Here is a 20,917-nt window from a genome sequence, read left to right as displayed (position 1 = left end):
CATCCCTGAGGATGATTCGAATACATACCATCGCAATTTTGATCCTCTGCAGAAGGGATGGCTCCCTTGTCTTTGTTGCCCAACGACCTGCGCGCGAAGTCGAACACTTTAAGGTAGAACAGTTTAACGAGGACTGATACCGCACACCCTCGGTTCCTATACGCAGGCTGATCAGAGATGTCACCCACCTGCTTACTGACCGCAGCCAGTGATGCCCGACCTTGGTGTTCAACTGGAAACCTTGTCTTTACGATCAGTCCTCTGCGGGACAAAGAAGGAAAAAAAAGGGGAGGGAGGCAATTCGAAGTAGTGACTTTTGNCAGGGGTCTGTTTAGAAGAAATTTGGGTCCGTTAACGGACCCTTCACAAAATATCTTTTCATGAAAACGGACCCTTCACAAAATATTTTAACTTAAAAACGACCCTTCGCAAAATAATTTATCTTTAAATCGGACCCTTCACAAATTTGTTTATCTTCATTATTGTTTTGTTAATCGAATAAACCCTTCCCAGGAAGGGGGGGGGGAGAAAGACAGACTTAAACGAACTAAATTTTGTCTTCCGCAGACGCTTCTTCCTTTATTCGTCCGAAGTTAATATTCTGCGTTCAGCAGTATAGGCTAAATACCAAATATTTGTATGTTGCATCGCTTATTTAGTAGCTGCATTTGCTGTTTAATTTTATTAATTATAATTTTACAGCATTGAGCATAATCTTGTATGTCTTTGCAATTTAGAATTTTTTTTTTTTGTAACGGACCCTATTTGCACAAATTCACAAAAGCGGACCCTGGTCGAAAGAATGTGACTTAACGTTTATTTTATATTCACAAATTACGAGTAATTTTTTCACAATTTTACAAAAAACGGACCTTTCACAAAATGTCTGGACAGACCCCTGGTAATGATTTACAACTGTTACTCATTAACATTTCCCATAATCTTCTTCTTATTCACCCATCTTATTAAAAAGTTACAGGTTTTTAATGTTTTAAAACATAAGTTATAGTTTGAATAAATACTACGTCAAGTTAAACAATATTTTCTTGATATGTTATTTTTACATCGACATACACCTTTCAGGATACTAAAGTTTAATTTTTCTATTGTGCATTGAAGTAGAGTTATTTCATTTGAAGGTTCACTGTTCAATTTTTAATCTAAAAAGGGGGCTGGTTGATACTTTATTTACGTAGCACTAGAGCTTCACAATGACTATTGGCGACGGTCTGGGAAACATCCCTGAGGATGATTCGAATACATACCATCGCAATTTTGATCCTCTGCAGAAGGGATGGCTCCCTTGTCTTTGTTGCCCAACGACCTGCGCGCGAAGTCGAACACTTTAAGGTAGAACAGTTTAACGAGGACTGATACCGCGCACCCTCGGTTCCTATACGCAGGCTGATCAGAGATGTCACCCACCTGCTTACTGACCGCAGCCAGTGATGCCCGACTTCGGTGTTCAACTGGAAACCGTGTCTTTACGATCAGTCCTCTGCGGGACAAAGAAGGAAAAAGAAGGGGAGGGAGGCAATTCGAAGTAGTGACTTTTGGTGACCTTCCTGGCATCTTTAAACTATCGATGCGTAGTATTTCATTCTGATAAGATGAATGTTAGGAATGAAGAGGTCACAAAAATAAGTAAATAAAAAAAATTATTCTACATAGAAAAGGTAGTCTAAAACAATCTTAAACGAGTATTTATAAATTCCGCTATAAAATAGAAATATCGTATAGTATTCTTTTCTTAAGAATTTTGATATATAGAACTAAAATACTACTTATTAGTTCGCAAGTAATCGTATAGTATTCTTTTCTTAAGAATTTTGATACATAGAACTAAAATACTACTTATTAGTCAGGGGTCTGTCCAGACATTTTGTGAAAGGTCCGTTTTTCGTGAAATTGTGAAAAAATTACTCACATTTTTTTTAACCAAGGTCCGCTTTTATGAATTTGTGCAAATAGGGTCCGTTATTGCAAAATTGTAATTGTAATTATTGCAAAATTACAATTATTTTAAATTGTAAAGATATACAAGATTATGCTCAACACTGTAAAATTATAATTAAAAAAATTAAATTTTAAAAAATAAACAACAATTGCTGCTTCTAAATTAGAGATGCAACATACAAATATTTGGTATTTAGCCTATACTGCTGAACGCAGAATATTAATTTCGGACGAATAATGGAAGAATCGTCTGCCGAAGACAAAACTTAATTCGTTTACATCCATCTTTCTTGTTTTCTGCCCTGGAAAGGGTTTATTCGATTAACAAAATAATAATGAAGATAAACAAATTTGTGAAGGGTCCGATTAAAAGAAAAATCATTTTGTGAAGGGTCCGTTTTTAAGTTAAAATATTTTGTGAAGGGTCCGTTTTTATGAAAAGATATTTTGTGAAGGGTCCGTTAACGTACCCAAATTTCTTCTAAACAGACCCCTGTTAGTTCACAAGTAATTTCATAAGAATGAATTACTTTCATGTAATTTAGAATCATGCATCGTTCTAGAAACAAGCTTCCGATTTACAAAGGTTATTTTCAATTAATTGGTGTTTTCTCTTCCATTCTTGCAAATTTATTGAGGAAGTCAAAATTGATGCTGTCCAGATGAATTAGCAATACATACTCGTAAATCATTTTTATTTTTACCTATTGCTTTTAAATTTTCCAATAACGAAAAGTAAACTATGGAATTATTAGCTTTTTATAAGCAAAAAATTAAAAAACAAATTGATATTTTCATGAAGGAAGTTTAACTATTTAAGAGTGAACACACCTTGGAATGTTTAAAAGAAATTTTATTTTCATTTTTATTTAATTCGATAGTTGTCTCATCAACGTATGTTTAAAAAAAAATGTTAATCTTTCGAACTGCCATCATATATGTAATATAATATTGTATTAAATTGTAAATAGCTGGAAAAAGTACTATCGCTTATGTGTTTTTTACAATTAAATTAGAATAATTGATAATTAAGTATATTAATATAATATGATTAAAAAGTTTGATAACTGAATCACTCTATTTTGAATGATTCTTATTTAGATTCTCAGAGGGTTGGACAATCCACATTTTCATCACAAATGCATGTCTGCTATCACGCCAAATAACAAAAATAAAAACAGGGATCATTACATTATCCCGCGTAAGTATATTGTATTTTTAAATTTGATATACTTTAGTGTGTCTAATTGAAATACTGTTGTAAATGATACTTGTAATTAAATTATTGCATAATTCTTATTTAGTGGGGATTGGAAAATCATAAATAAATGTTGCAGTTTCGTTGTTTTTGGTGTATTTAAAACTGTTGTCATGTTAAACTAGTTTTTATGAATTACATGCTTAATACACGTTAAGATGCTCTCAGAAACGCTAGTATTTTGTGTATTTATCATTTTTTCAAATATTTTGTTATTAAAATAAGACATTTCCGCGAGGCCCGCTGTTGACCCAGAGGTTTATGTTCCACAGCTTCGTGCCCAATGGTATGATGGAAGCAATTCCGTCATCATTGCGGGCCCTTAATTTTTACTTCGAAGACAGGCTGGTATTCATCGACCTGAAGTGGAGTTGTTAACAGCCACTCTGAGGATCGAACCCAGTTCTTCATAGTGATAGTTCAGTGCCTCAATCACTGAGAAATCACGACAAGTTAAATATCGAGGATGTAAACGCCTTTATCATCGAGCAACCAAAATAGAACACATTAAGTAAAAAATATATCATGCAAGAAACAGAAAATTAAATGTAGGGAAAAAACAGAACAAAACACAAAATGAAATCTGTAAAGCGAGTAGCGAATTCAAATAAACTTACATAATCTTAAAGAATGATTTAAATATTTTCGTAATAAGATTGTCAAATTACAAGCTATGAAAACAAAAGCGCAAATGGAGTTAAAAGCACAAATAGAGGGCTTTGTTTTATGGCGCGTTTTTGCTGCTGTACTGTAGCGTGTTTGATTTGTTAGTTACCAAGGATTGGCCCGAAAATGAATGTGTGCATGGTAATAATATTATATTGGATAATTTGAAGAAGTTGATAATAATTAAGTTAGTATTTAAATATACAATTTTAATGACTAGAAAATTGACGTTTATTAAAAAAGAGAGAGAAATATGATTCGCCCATTTTTCACAAATTTTTAGCCACGGTTACTTCCGAATTGAATTTGCACATGGTAAAATTAAAAATAAAAGAAGTTTTTTGTGAATTTACTAATATTAACAATAGAATTCCATGTAATTAGTTTATTTATATTATAATTAAGATCATTTCATTTATGTATAAATCAACAAAGCAGATATTTTTTTTAATTCCTTACTCTAAAAAATTTAGAATATCATGATTACGAAGCAAAGATTAATTCCTTAAGAGAGTAAATATTGTATAATAAAATTGTATAATCTTGAAAATTAAAAAAAATTAAATCATTAATAAATCTGAAAACATATTTAATTTTTAGTGTATAATTTTTTTCATAATAGTGTAAAAATAAGTTAGCTAAGAAAGATAAAAAAATTAGATCATTTGGGTATTAAAAAAGAAATGATTTTAATTTTTAATATAAATTAAATAATTACTTGGAATTCTAATGTTTCTAAAAACATCTATTTAAATACCATTTTTAATCAAATGAATAGAATTAAAAGAATATGTAGTAATGTTTATTTATCCAAAAAACAATTACACTATTTCAAAACTTGATAAAGAAAACAATGGATACCTAAGTAATTAAATTCCATATAAAATCATGAAATTAATTGTATGTTGTTATTATTAATAAATTTACTAAAAAACTTCTTTCTTAATTTATATTTTTACCATGTGCAAATCCAATTCGGGCCAATCTGTGGCTAAAAATCTGTGTAAAACGGGCAAATCTTGTTACTCTCTCTTTTTTCTTAATAAATATTAATTTTTTAAAATCATTAAAATTGTATAATTGAGTATACTATAGCCTACGTCACAGATCGTGTTATTCCTACTAAATTTAACTAGTAAACAGCATTTTCTGCGAACCTGATTTCTAGCAACAAGTAAAATCATCAAACGAAGTGTCTTGTTATAAGTCGCTACTCGCCAGGTTGGAATTGTATTAGTCTAGTTCCTTTGGAAATAATTTATATTGTTGTTTTACCGAAGTTTATGAATTTAGTAAGCATATTTAAAACTCAGTTTATTAATTAAACTAAAAGGTAAATGTTATTCCTAGTAAGTGGAAGTAGTTGTGCTTTTTTAATATTATTCCCAATTAAATATCAACCTTATTCATTATAAATTTCTTCAAATTGTTACGAAGCACACATTCATTTTGGGGACTAATCCTTGGTAACTAAGAAATCAAACGCACTAAAAACAAAAACACTCTATTTACTCTTTAAACTACATTTGTGCTTCTGTTTTCATATTTTGTAATTTGGCAATCTTATTGCGAAAATATTTTAAATTCTTAAGATTCCAGTCCATGTAAGTTCATTTGAATTCGCCTCTCTCTTTATAGATTTCGTTTCATGTTTTGTTCTGTTTTTTCTTTACTTTTTATCTTCTGTTTTTGGCGTGATATATTTTTTACTTAATGTGTTCCATATTGTTTCAATTTTTTTCAGTGCTCCTCAATCACTATTGTATTGATGTATTTTGCTTTGGTTACATTGATACAATATTAGAAAGCACTCCTTTTTGCGGATATAATCGTGCGAGCTGATGAAGAGATTATATCTTTTTAATTTATACACTCATGGACAAAAATATTAGCGCACCAAAAAGGAGTCGCCAAAATGAAACGAAATTTTACATACGTAATGACTACTTTGATGTAAGTAAATGATTAGAAAATCAAAGAAAAACGATAAACTTTGATTTTCTAATCATTTACTTATATCAAAGTAGTCATTACGTATGTAAAATTTCGTTTCATTTTGACGACTCCTTCTTGGTGCGCTAATATTTTTGTCCATGAGTGTTCATTTTTTTGAAAAATTTAAATTTTTCTTCTTCTCTTTTCATTAATCTTTATTATTTACCATACTTTCTCTTTATTTTGAACTATTTTTATGAGTTCTATATACCTGCAGCTTAAGCGCAGTAAATAAAACTTATTAATTTTCGCACATACAAGATTTCAGAGCATTAATTTGGCAAGTCTAGAGAATGGGTTCCTATTTTTAAACTATCAAACTTTGTCGAATTTTTCATAAATTTTTAAGCAAAAGAAGTTACATTATCCTCTTTAGTTTCTTCGGAACTATTCGTTAAACATATGGAATAAATATAATTAAATTGAGTTTACTTAGACGCTTCTGTAGCATAGTGTGATCGAATTGGAATTAATTTTGGTCTAAGGGCGATATGAGGGCGAGAATCATTTGTTTTGTCTATTTTAATGAGACTTTATTTTATTTTAGCGGATGATGGCCGACCACTTTTAAAAACTAGTCCTCCATCAAATTACATTAATGCCGTGTACGTTTATGTAAGTATCTTCCTCTGAGCATTTTCAAATTACTTTTTTAAAAATATAACTTTTAACTAAAAATTTAACTTTAAATGTTTTTGTTAAGAGTCTTAAGTGTTTAAATATTAACGTTTGTGTTCAGATAAAATGTAATGCTAATTTATTTGATGTGAATTATTTGATACTTGATTTTGCCTATTAAGTGTGAGAATTTCAAATCTAGAATTAGTTTTGTTCCTAAAACTTCAGATTATTTTTAAAACGACAGTTTTAGTATATATTTTGCCAAAATGTACAAGTTTAAAAAAGTTATTTATAACAAAGGGTTGTCTAAATGTTGTGACAAACCTTTAGGGTAATTGGGACATACATCAAGATTAAAATTACATAGGAACCCATGCCTGGAAATATCGTCGTACGCCATTAGGGGGGCTTCCGTATTATGACCTGCTCAAAAGGACACGGTGAAGCAGTTCATTGTAGGAAAACGCCCCTAATGGCGTATGACGACATTTCCGGACATGGGTTATGCAATTTTTATCCTGGTGAAGTGCCCAAATTTCTCTAGAAGTTTGTCTCAACACTTAGACGACTCTGATATCCTGGCTATCCTCATATTCTGTAATTCAAAAATTTAAATCTGTCGAAGTATATATTTTTTTGTTTCAATTAAGGTTAGTCCCTAGAACCATTAAGATTGCATCAGATTTCGTGATAATCCGATCATTAGATCAAAAGTAATTGAATTATTTATTTCACGCACCGTTCATAAGAAGTATTTTTATTCTTTTCAAATATAACATCTACTTTCTCATTGACTTACATTGGGTTAAGCAGAATTTTGTAGCAGGAAAAGCAACTCGTCTTGCACTCTGAAAACTGAAGAAAAAAAAAATTGCTTCGTTTTTGTTATAATCTATGAAAAAATTATGGAAATCGCCTTTTTTTCAACTGAAATATTCTTATTCATTGCAAAAAAAGAAAATATATATGTATATGAAACGTTGTCTCATGACTCTGTATTGAAAAATCGGTATCATGTCAAAATTTGAAGTGAGAATTAATTTTTTGCACAGTTGTGTTAGTTTATTGGTAAAAAATACATATTTGATCACCGAAGAGAAAACATTTTTACAGACAGGGGTCTGTCCAGACATTTTGTAAAAGGTCCGTTTTCGTAAAATTGTGAAAAAGTTACTCGTAATTTGTGAATATAAAATAAACGTTATGTCACATTCTTTCAACCAGGGTCCGTTTTGTGAATTTGTATAATAGGGTCCGTTATTGCAAAAAAAAAAAACTTTTTCAAGTTTTAAAATTGTAAAGACATTCAAGATTATGCTCAACACTGCAAAATTATACTCAAAAAAATTAAATTTTAAAAAATTAACAGCAATTGCAACTACTAAATTCGAGATGCAACATACAAATATTTGGTATTTAGCGTATACTGCCGAACGCAGAATGTTTATTTCGTCGAATAAAGGAAGAAGCGTCTGCCGAAGACAAAACTTAGTTCGTTTACATGTGTCTTTCTCCTCTCTCCCCTTCCTGAGAAAGGTTTATTCGATTAACTAAACAATAATGAAGATAAACAAATTTGTGAAGGGTCCGATTAAAAGATAAATTATTTTGCGAAGGGTCCGTTTTTATGAAAAGATATTTTGTGAAGGTTCCGTTAACGGACCCAAATTTCTTCTAAACAGACCCCTGTATAAGTATTACTTTAAAATTATTAAGAATTGCATATTTTGTGTGGATCGCTACTGTTACAATAAGTTAGTAACTTTCTGACTAATCCTTGTCTGTTGTAATAGCAGCTGTATGTATTTATTTTTTTCAACTAATTATTTTTCAGCATTACGGAATACAAAACCATTTCATAACCACTCAATATCCTCTTCCAAATACGCTGGCTGATTTTTGGCAACTCGTATGGGATTCAGGCTCTTCATCTGTAGTTGTATTAAATGAGTTCAACAACAAGGATGAGGTTAGAATTTTTTATTTTAATATTATAAGTTTTTCACTTCCTTTTTTTTTTTTATCTGTTTAGTGATGAAAGTTTTATGGAATAGAGAAAATGCGTTATTAAAGTAAAACTTGAATCGGAGCATGTTATTGAAAAGCAGAACTGTAACGATCTGCAAAAAAATGGCTGGAATTGATCAAAATAACTTAAATTTAAAAGTATTATTTCAGATAATGGAGAAAATGTCAAACTAAAAATCTCTTTTAATTTTTAAAAAAAAATTACTTAAAGATATTTTTTAAGTAATCAGTTTGTCAGATAAAATCTTTAAATACAAAAAGTTTTGAAATTTCAGGTATGTAATTTTATTGAATTCAAAATTTTATTAATCATTAAAGATAATTTTGCCTATTATTAATCCATGTTTTTTTATAATGTATGTTAATTTTCCTAAGTTTTTTAAGATTTCAATCAAATTAATACACTACCTTCTTTGCAAATTTATATGAATTATTACTTAATTACTTAGTGTTATCTCCAGAAGTGTCAGGAATTTCAGTAAGGAGAATTCTACATGCACTGTTATTTTCGATGCCCTTTTTATTATTTTGTATATTTTTAATTTTTCTGCAATATTTCTGATTAAACTCTTTACTTCTCTATTTGATATAACATTGCTCTTATGGATATTGTATTTACCCATCGTACTGATTACTTACGATTGACACAATAATATATTTTTAATGGTGAGTTCAATCTCTTCATGGACCCTGGGAAGATCACTTCCCACTTATATCATCTTAAAAAATACGATTGTGGGAAGGAAGTGCAAAACCCATTATATTGGCCTTGCTATTATAACAACGGGAACACTGATTCCCGCTTCTGTATCGTGCAGCTATCTATGATGTGCGCTCGCTGAACCCGTGTGGAAAAATCGCAGGTATCCAACTTTTGACGATGTAGGAAATGTAGTACAAAGAGGCAAGAAAAGAGTACTTTTTTTTTAGTACTCGATACATGTATGCAGAATGTGATGTGCACTTATGTATTGTAACATGCTTCTCATCTTTTCATGGCAAGTGATCAGCTTTAAGTTTCATTTTCTTTACTCCCGTAAATGATTCCTTTTGGAAGTATACTTACCACCTTTGAAATTTAAATGTGAACGTAAAATGCTTCCAAATAAAATATATTTCTTTTAAATACTATTGTTTGTTAATCAAACATAAACAAAACTGTGATAAATTCACTAGAAAAATAAATGGCCCACAAAGGAGGTAAGTAATATAAATAAATTAACTCTGCTTTATTGTTATTTCTTTACTGTTGTAATTGTTTTCCAATTTTTTTCCTTCCTACTTTCAAATAAAATTCAGCTATAAATAATGGAAGTTGTTTAAAGTATTCCATGGGATCCCTAGCTTTTACCAAAGATATTTCTACATTGACACTCAAAAAATTCGATACAACGTCGAACAAACTTGAATCCTATAGCCACATGGCCAACCATGTGACTAGCTTGAACCATATGGCTATCTTGAACCATAATAAAGGGAAAATTTACAGCAACCTCAATAAGGTGTTAAATTTAATCGTATTCTTTCAAGTTGGATCCATATATCCTATTATAAAGTATGAGAAATACGACTGGTTGAGTTGGACTCAAAAAATTTACGCTATAGGCACTACTGTGGTTCAAATAAAGTATTAAAAAAATGCCAACTGTTTTTTACTTTATTTTTAAACTTCAACGAATAGTTTGACTTGAAAGTTCTGAACTAAAACTACATCGTTTACTTTTCTTTTTAAAAATAAAAGTGTTGTTCAGATTTCGAGTACTGTTAGTCACGCAAATAAACAATAAATAGGTTAAAAATGATATGTGCCTGCAGGTTTTTGATTTGCCTTTCTACGTGAATTTTTTTTTTAATGATTTAAAACAATGATGTGCTTATTGCGTGATGTACTTTTTTTTAAATGTTGCTACCGTTTAGAAATTTTTCTACAGAAATAGCAATAAGTAGCTTTTAGTAATATTAAATTGAAATATTCGCGTTTTGTTTTACTTTTTATATTGGTTCATTGTGTCTATTCAGAATATTTAATCAAATATCGTGTTTTCTTTCAATGTTGAGCATTTGGTGAAATCGTGTGTTTTAAACTTACTCTATAATTACGTTTTAAAAAGAAAATAAAGTTCAAATTAAATGTTAAACGATGGTATGTAACTTACGGCAATATACACAATATCTTATACACAATTGCTTTCCTATGACTCGGAAATAATCAAACTTTAGAGTTAGTTACATAATAGCATAGTTATGGTTATTGCAAATTTATGCACATAAAATGTAACTTAAAATAAATTGATGATGTCAGTGAGATCAGCTGTCGGTAAAGAGATTGTCGGCAATATGAGTAATCTGCTCGCTCGCTTTTTATTTTTTTATTTATTTATTTTTTACTGGCCAATGTTTCTTAAAATACCGTTTGATTTGTTACCTTAGGTATGCAATGTCTTTTAACTAGGTGCAGTATACCCAATTACCGCTTCTGTAGATTCAAAATCTACCGAATCAGAAGTTTCGTTCCGTTAATGTTAATTTTACTTTTTGCTTAATTCGCCATGTCCCGAGACCTTTTTGGAAAGAATCGAAATTTATTTGCAGACAATTATAAAATTGAAATTTTAAATATAAGACTTTTTTTAAATTCTAAAAATCGTAAGCTATTCGATTCGATGCATCTATCGTAACGTGATTGTAGTGGGCATCCTGTCGCATCTTTGTGAAGTCCTTCTCTACCTTGGTTTTTTCTTCTTCGACTTGACAAGGGCTTAAAACCAAACTTTGCGAGGAGCTCACAACAGAAGCCTACACAGGGATATGTAACTGTAAATGAATACTCGTAAATAAATAGATGCATCCAAGTCGCGTTGGAATTTGAACCCGCCACCTCCACGCTTCCAATTTAGAACGTTGGAACAGCCTGATGCGTAACATTTGACTTTCTGATTTAGTTCAGCCTTGTAAGGACATTTTTATATTTACAAATCTGTATTTTTTATTGTTGTGAAATTTAGTAGATGTTAGCTTGAAGCGACGTGATAACAAGTGCGTATTCTGCGTTTTTAAATTATTTCATTATTACTTATGAACTCTAAGTTTGTATTTACTTCAAATTTCATTCTTACATTTAAAATTGCACTTCTTTTTGTTCTTTGTATTTTTTTTGTACTATCGCATCGTGAATATTTGATTACAAATGTAACTATGTATAAATTGCACGTATAAATGCATTATGTATAAATTGTAAATAAATGTAAGTAGAATTTATTGAGCGTGTTTATTCATCAAACTATTCATTAAAAAGACGCACTTTTCTAAATTGATGACCAAACCAGCTTTTTGAAATCGATGGAACACTTGTCTTAGATGTGAAATATGTTCGTCTTCGGTTCTAGAAGCCACAAGTACATCATCAAGGTAGGCAAAGCAGAAATCTAATCGGCGAAGTACGGTATGGATAAATCTCTGAAAGTTTGTGCGGCATTACGTAACCCGAAACTCATTCTTATGAATTCAAAGGAACCAAATGGGGTACAGATTGCTGTTTTCTCAATGTCAATAGGTTCGACTGGTATCTGGTGATAAGCTCTGACTAAGTCCACTGTCGAAATTATTTTAGAACCATGTAATTGGTTGTTGAAGTCTTGAATATGTGGCAATGTATATCGATCAGGTATAGTGACAGCATTTAAATTTCGGTAATCACCGCATGGTCTGTAGCTTCCATTTTTCTTTAGTACCATGTGTAAAGGACTGGCCCAAGCGCTCTTTGATGACCGACAGATTCCTTGCTCAATCATGTACTCAAATTCTTTTCGTGCAATTTTTAATCTATCGGGTGACAAACGTCTAGGTTTTGAAAAAACTGGTGGACAAGTTGTTATAATATGATGGGTGACGTCATGTTTGATCTCTTTGACTGTCGAATGTTCTACAGTTATATCTTTGAATTCATTCAACTGTTGGTAAATTCTAGGATCAGTAGTTTTAGATGACACAGTTGTCAAATTAGTTGACGGAACATGGACAAATCGACCAAAGGATTTTAAAGATGTAGAAGGATCTATTAACATTCTTTTTTTTAATATCAACTAAAAGCCCGTATTCTTTAAGAAAATCAGCACCTTTCAGCAAGATTTCGAAACATCGGCAACAATAAAGGTCAAACAAAATTTTCTTCGTAAGCCCAGATCAAGGAAAACTCGCTGTGTCCCAAATGTGTGCACTTGGAAGCGTTGCAAGCATACAAGCAAAATTTTGGACCAGGAATTTTTTTCTGTTTTGAAGAAACGGGTAAAACAGATACATCAGCTCCAGTATCGATAAGAAAATTTCGTTAACTAGAGTGATCATATATAAAAAGGCGACTTGTATTCTGGCTACCATCGTCTTGCGCTGCCAACGATGGCCTAATTAGTTTTCCGATTTTTCGAAAGCAACAACAAATGAACAGGGTTTAGTGCATCTGGTTGACTTTTTACCAAAACGACGATAGTACCAACATATACTTTCTTTTGAATTTGATCTGTTCATATAATTGGACCTTTGGCGATTAAAATTATTCCAATTTCTAGAGGTGCTGCGTGATCTTCGCAACTCACTAACTTCTTTAGAACGTACATTAATTTTGTCTAATATTGTTGATAAATTCAGACTTTCTGATGTAGTCGCTTCTGGATTTCTATTGGTAGAAAATTCGCCAACGCACTGGTACCTACCGCAAGTTTCTAAAATTTTATCGCCCATTTCAGCTAGTTTATCGAGAGCTTCAGTGCTGACAGCTAAAATGGTTGAACTTGCTGTAGCAATTGTTGTAACCAAAGTGGTTTTTAGACATTGTCATTTATTTTACTCATCGCCAAATTCCGCATTTCGCGTAGCAATTGACTAGGGCGCTTATCACCAAGATCTAGTTTGGAGAAGAGTTTTTTAGTTGAACACTTTCGGAATCACTCAAACGAGCAAAAAGTACTTCCTTTAATGCGGTATATTGATTTTCTTCGGGAGGTGACAAAACTATATCACTTACCGTGTTCAAGATTTTCTGTTCCAAGGCAGCAACGGTGATGTTGTACTTTGTGATTTCAGCCGAAACTTGACAATTCTTAAATTGAGCTTCAATATGTGCAAACCATAATTTCGGAGTTTCATTCCAAAACGTAGGAGGCTTTACTGAGACGCCTTCAATATATTTAGAAGTACTTGGATTATCGAGCTCTGTATCTCCAGTATTAGGCATAGCTTTTTCAATGGTTGCAATTGAGTTATCAAAATCACGTCCGAAAGTCACCAGTGAAGCGTAATGAATGGTTTGAACTTAGAAACACATTAAATAATTACTATTTACATTTATTTACAATTTATACGTGACTAGTTTAGGTTAAATGCGGTATCAAATATTTAAGATGCAAATACGCAAAGATCAAATAATAGAACAACATTAAAAAGCAATTCTAAAAAGTAAGAATTAAAGTTGTAGTAACAACAAACTTAAAGTTCATAAATAATTATAAAAACCATATATAAACTGTTCATAAATATTATGGTGTTTCCATAGATCCAGAAATATGGTAAATTTTACTATATCATGGTGCTTTTGACCATACTTCTTTTCTCAATGTACAGTTAGTCATCCATTTAAATTGTGACGTAGTACTTGAAATTTTTTTTATTTTGTGCTCAGTGTTAAGATATATTGAAAAATAGGTGTGAGATTTAATTAGTCTTATAATTATTATTAAGAAAGAACAAACAATGATATTAGTTTATTAATAAATTAATTTTAATTTTTTAACTTTTATTGTTATTTATTAAGAAAAACGATGTTGAGCTTTAAAATCATCTGAAGCTTGGTTAAAACTGAATACTTTTGAACTGAACTATACTATGAAGTTTAATCTCTGATTTTAATAATATGAGAAACAATTCCGGTTCAATATTCTATCCAGTTTCACTTAAATATTTATTAAAAACATAAAAAGTCAATAAAAAAATATATGATATTGACTCCAAATTTATTTTTCTGTGCAACATATTAGAGAACATTAAAAAACATTTTCTAACTTTAATCAGGTTCTAGAAATATTTAAATTTTGGCTACTGTTGATTTTGATTAATAAGAAACATATTTAGATTTAAAATTATCGTAAGATTGGCTAAATTATTTATTGAATAGATTCAAGAAATGGGAAATTCTTTTGGGAAATCTCGGAAAAATTCTTAATCTGTCTTGGGTATTGTGAAAATTCTTATTATAAGTGATGTGCTTGGGAAAAATTTAACATAGGATTAAAATCAGATATTAAATCTTATGAGAAACGATTCTAGTTCATATGGGATTAAAATCAATATTAAATCTAATTCTTTTATTCGAATCATAATAAGACAATAAAGAAAGATTGTTTAGCATTGATGCTAAGTTTATTCCGATGTATAAATAAGTTTTCATGGTAGGAAATCTTAAAATGCGAATTAATTTATTGAAAATTCTCCAATTTTGTCTGCTGTTGCTAACCTTCTAATGTTAGAAATATATTTCGATTGAAAATCAACTGATGCTGCGTTAAATCTGAATAGCGTGCGTAAAATTCCCAAAAGAAGGTATTTTCATGTAACTACAGAAATGGAAATTTTGTCTTTTTCTGTATTAGTCCTTCGTTACTATGGTCACAGAAAAACTGATCAGTTATTATGCAATATCGAACCCGGTTTCGTTAGACGTAGTCTATGATATTTTGGGTAAACAAAAACTTTGCGTGTTTTGCATTTTTCAATACATGATATTTCTGCTGAAAATTTCTCATCAATGTAAGTATGAATGGTAAACATTGTATTTTAAATATTTAAGTGAAATATGTTAGACTCTGGTAGAAATACACGATATCATCATCAATTGAGTTATTTTTGTAATGCGAATTTCGACGTTTTTGTTTCCCATTTTAATAATTTGGGTATTGCAGTTATTCATCGTTTTTTTTTATCAAGTGTAATGAAGAATTAAAAAACAAATTAAATGTTATCAAAATTAGTTTATTTCACTAATATGTAATGAATTGTTTTACTGTTGAGGGAGAAGGAAGTTTGTCTCAGTTTTTAAAGTTTAAAACTCCCCTCTTCTACCTTTTTTTTTAAAACGTATTTACAATATTGAATAAATGCAATACGTAATTTCGATTTAAATACTAATGCTTTTCAAGCATGAAATGTCAGAAAATTGAAACTTAAAAATCAAGGAAATAATAAAAGTTGAGTGTAATAACTAAATAGACTTCGTTTATGTATTGCGTATTAATTTGGCCGTGATGATATCATCTATTTCTTAAAACGGAACATATATGTAAATAAATAAATATATAATTTCTGCAATCTTAGTTGATGCGATAATAGCAGTATTACACACAATAAAATGGCAATAAAAAACCTTGCCTCTTAAAAAAATCTTATAACTCAATAGTAAAATATTGTCTTATGAAGATTTTCTTACCTTTTTTTTATATTGGTTAAAACTTTCAATAAAACTATTTTTACTTAATTATGGTAAGCCCAATTTCTACCACCTTGAGGATTTAATAATGTTTTCACTTAACTAAAAGTAGAAAATTTGCCGATATGAAAATATTATGTATTTCTTTTGGTGATACAATGTTTTATTGTAGTGGTCAGAATTTAAACTTGATACAAGTAGAAGCTTTACTCATTCGATATTTTTTTATTAAGTAAAGAAAAAAAATGAATTAAAAGAAATGCCAAGAATTTTATTAGTAAGGTGAATTATCTTTTCCTATATATATTTGGTGAATTATCTTTGCTTGACCATTTATTAGTTTTCTTTACCATGCATCTTCTTCTTACCTCGTTTTATTTTAGAGTGTCATTTTAAATTAAGAGTGGAGTTTAATTGAAAACATTTTTTCATTTTTATTTGCTAAAATATAAAACACTTTTTTTTAAAATATAAAACTCAGTTGTGCTGAATTTTTAATAATGTGTGTAATATGTATATAAATTATAAATTAATTCTTAACGCAAAATATAAGTATCTGTAAAAGCAATATAAATCAAGATAGAGTACATAAATACATAATCTTGACATATTATTCAAGTATTAAATATTAAAGACTCTTTCTATTGGTTGATCTAATTTGTTAATAAAAATGCAGCGTACCTGACAAAATGTTTCTCAAATGACAAACAAACGATAGCACTTAACGTTGAATTGGCTTAAAATATCTTTTAAAAGCAATACAATATATTGATTTAATAATACAATTTAAGATAAATGCTAATCATAAAAATTAGTAGCAATTTTCTTCTTAATAATATTATTTATCTGATAAAATGTATATCAACTTAATAACATTAACGTACGAGATTTTGAGACAATTTTGTGTTCTTTTTAGATTTTTAAAAGTATTGTGATTAAACAACTGATATTTTGCCAAAGATGTATTTTTGCAGGTTTCAAGTTCAGTAATTGAATGAAATCGTAAATTTTTACATAAAACTTGTCTTTTCTCCACTCTTCTCAAGAGTTGAAGATAATAAACTATGGATACGATACTCAAATAAATTCCTTATTTGCACCACTCATTCAGAGTTAGTTTTTAATACAGACAATCAATGGGTTCCAAGTTAGCAGAAGATCCTTTTAAGGGGACAGTGGACGTTGAAATTTGATAAAATCATAAAAAATTTTGAATTTTTGATTTTTATTAAATATGTATTCTTATTTCATTACCTTTCAATTAAAAAAAAAATTATTAATTTCTGATAATTTTTAACGGAGTTATTGACATTTTTCGAAAACGAAACCAGAACTTTCCAACCAATCACCTAGATTTGCTCTTTCCTCAAAACCGAAACTAGCATTAGTGAAATTTAAACTTCTGTTTTTCTTTACTAAACTATGCAAGCTACAAGCAAATTAATTGAAAATAAAATAAAATAAAGTCTATCATCTGGTGCACGAGTTTGTTTTCGAACAATTTTCTTGTTTATCGTTTGTTTTACTTGTTTTTCTACGATTTTTCAGTTAGTTTCTTTATTAGTTACAAAAAAACAGCTCTTTTCAGAGCTAATTTATCGTTATTTATTTCTGTTATTGTTTTAGAACTATTTCGTTGTTATTAAATTTGTTTTTATTTTACTACATTGTTTTATTTTCCTTGACATTATGCATAGCATAAACAGAAGGTGGCATGCTCCTGAATCTCGGAATTCGAAAAAAAAACGGGCTGCTATAGCGAGAGCAAAGGCTCGGTGGGAAAATAAAAAAGATACTGTTTTAGACAAACAAGTTGATATTGAATTGGATGATGTTGCTAGTACATCTGTTGCTTGTACATCTGTTGCTAGTACATCGAATATGGATTATCAAAGCAAAACAACATCTGAAAAAAAACTAATAACTGCTGAATACCATCGAAAGATGCCTCAAAATGTTGATGCTAGTGAGCCAACCTATGTGTTTATGAATACTAACATGTGGGGCAATTTGTTTGAAAATATTGCATGTGATGAATGCCACACAAAATCCCTAACAGTAGTGTCTCATAACACCTTTGGATATTCCACAAAACTGGAACTATGTTGCAAAAACTGCAAAAAACTATTTGGAAAAACTTTTTCCAGTCCTCGTATGGAAGAATCAAAAAGCTTCGAAATCAATAAAAAGCTTGTAGAAGCATTTTTGCACATTGGAAAAGGGTATGCTGCCCTTGAAATATTTTCAATGGTGATGGGAATTCATTCAATGGATAAAAAAACTTTCAACAATTGCCTGAATAAAATTTCAGAAGAAAAACAACTTGTAAAAAAAGATATTTTAACGATTGCTAAAAAAGTAGTACGACAGAAGCATCAAGAGTTGAATCCAGACATATGTGATGAAGATATTTTAGATGTTTGTGTCAGCTATGATGGTACTTGGCAAAAAAGAGGCCACACCTCATTGTACGGAATTGGTACTGTCATTGATGTGTTGACTGGCCTCATAATAGATTTTGAAATAATTTCTAAGTATTGCAGTGAATGCACAAATGCTAAAAGGGATCTAACAGAAGATAGCCCTGAATTTTTGATTTGGAAAGAAGGTCATAAAGACACTTGCCAGATAAACTACTGTGGCACTTCTGGAAATATGGAAGTTGTTGCAGCTGAACGGATATGGATGCGCTCGGTGGAAGAAAATAACATGCGATATGTAAACATTGTATCTGATGGTGATTCGAAGACCTTTTTACATCTACAATCTCTCAAACCTTATGGTCCTGATGTTGTAGTTTGTAAAGAAGAGTGTTTAAATCATGTCGCGAAGCGGTTATACAAAGGCCTACGTAACAAGGTAAAGGAGTGGAGAACTAAAGGTGTTACGCTCGGTGGAAAAAAGACTGGCAGTTTGAAAGAAGATACAATAGTTAAACTCACAAACTATTATCGTAACGCAATAAAGAGTAACCTTTCTAGTGTTGACGACATGAAAACTGCCATCTTTGCTTCACTGATGCATTGCTCATCATCTGATGAAACTCCAAAACACAGTAAATGTCCCAAAGGCCCCACATCCTGGTGTTTTTATCAGAGAGCAATTGCGAAAAAACAGATTCCGCCATCTCATTCGACGATGAAGACCTTCATTTCAGAGATAGTCTTTGAAAAAGTCATGCCAGTATATCAAAGACTTGCTAGTAGTGAAATACTAAGTCGTTGTACTTCTGGAAAAACCCAGAATCCAAACGAATGTTTTCACAGCATCATTTGGAGTAAATGCTCAAAGGAAGTCTTTATTTCAAAGAAGCGCTTGGAGCTTTCTGTAATTTCAGCAGTTTGTGAATTCAATGTTGGTTGTTTCAGCACTTTGTTGCTGGAAAATAAGTCGCTCAATGAACTGTCTCTGAAAATTGCTGAAACTCGAGACAATCGGCGGCTGTCAGATAGCAAGAGGAGATGTTCGGCTGTTTGGAAGCAAAAGCGAAACACTAAAAAGTTTTGCAAAATTGCTTCAAATAAGACGAATGAAAAGTTAGAAGGAACGACATATAAGGCAGGATTATTTTAAGTGCCTAATTAGAAATCCTTTTATTAATTCATTTGACATTGACTGTGTATTATAAAATCGGATATCAAATTGGCTTCAAAAAACTATTTAAACTTTTATATATCTTTTGCTGCAACTAATCAGATGATATTTCAGAATTTTTGTACAATTTATAAGAGAACTATTATTTGCTTTCATGATTTTTTTTCCTCAATATAACATGTTTTTATATGCTGCACTTTTAATAATTTAAATAGTTATGCATTTTATGTTAATAAATACTGTGAAATAAATATTTAAAAAAGATGCATTTGTTAAAAAAATGCTAGAATTTCATAGCAAATTACTTTGTTATCACTTTTCAATATTGGTTTCTCATTGCTTTTTAGATTTATTTTTATACGTTAGAATACTGAAAAAAATCTATTTAAATTTGGCAACAAATATTATGATCTGGATAATATTCTTTCAAATAAAATTTACCTGTTTACTTTTTATCACTAGTACTGTATCTCAAATATCCTTATGAACACATTGATAAAATAATACGTTTCGAAAAAATTCTAAAAAAAGCGCAATATTTGTAATTTATAAATTACTCATTATTTTTTTCAATTATAAACTTAACTAAGAAATTCTTTCTCCAACATGTTAAGAAGTAATAAATATTGCTTATTTATATAAAATTGAGGATATATTAGGGTTTCTTCAATTGTTATAAATAAGGAAAGTCTTAATTTGCTGTTTTCTCAAAATGAATTTTTTACGCTATTTGCCACATTCAAAATATGCCTCGCGCCTGAGTTTTTCTCTAAATTTTATAAAATTTGGTACAACTGCTGATAATGTATTTTGCTACACTCCCAATCATGGATTAGCATATCTAAGCACTAGAAATTATTTTACAAGCACCAAAATCTATTTGATAACAAAAATTTCATAAAAAAAATTTACGAAATACTAAAAATTAAAAAAAAAATTTTTTTACTACTGGATGTACAAATCCTTGCTTGTAGCTCTTTGAGACCTTATGATTGCTATTTTAAATTATAAAATTTTCATCTATTCTTAAATTTCAGGCGCGAGGCATATTTTCAAAACGTTTTAGAAAAATTTTAATATTTGCAAAAATTTTAATTTTTAGGTACCTAATACAGTTTTAAATTATTTTATTGAAATAAATACAGTATTTAATATCCAAAACTAAAAAAATAAAATATTATTTTTGTATAAATTTGTTAAATTTAAAATTTTTGGTTTTAACGTCCACTGTCCCCTTAAGCGGCGACAAAAGTCCTCTCGCAATAAAAGTCCACTTCTTTTACCTGAATCCTATATAAATCGCTTATCCACAATATTCTTNGTTT

General features: G+C 30.1%; 1 protein-coding gene across 1 annotated transcript in view; it reads left to right on the top strand.

Moving 5' to 3' along the window:
* Window positions 1–20,917, top strand: part of LOC107439861 (receptor-type tyrosine-protein phosphatase kappa) — an 84,634-nt gene that overhangs the window by 47,144 nt on the left and 16,573 nt on the right. The window contains exons 11-13 of the mRNA XM_043045697.2: window positions 3,058–3,157; window positions 6,423–6,490; window positions 8,331–8,465. Coding sequence (XP_042901631.1) covers window positions 3,058–3,157; window positions 6,423–6,490; window positions 8,331–8,465 — 303 coding nt within the window. The remainder of the gene's footprint in view (window positions 1–3,057; window positions 3,158–6,422; window positions 6,491–8,330; window positions 8,466–20,917) is intronic.

The sequence above is a fragment of the Parasteatoda tepidariorum genome, chromosome 7, assembly GCF_043381705.1.
Source record: "Parasteatoda tepidariorum isolate YZ-2023 chromosome 7, CAS_Ptep_4.0, whole genome shotgun sequence".
In the NCBI taxonomy this organism is placed as follows: domain Eukaryota; kingdom Metazoa; phylum Arthropoda; class Arachnida; order Araneae; family Theridiidae; genus Parasteatoda; species Parasteatoda tepidariorum.
This window is presented reverse-complemented; position numbering and strand designations above follow the sequence as displayed.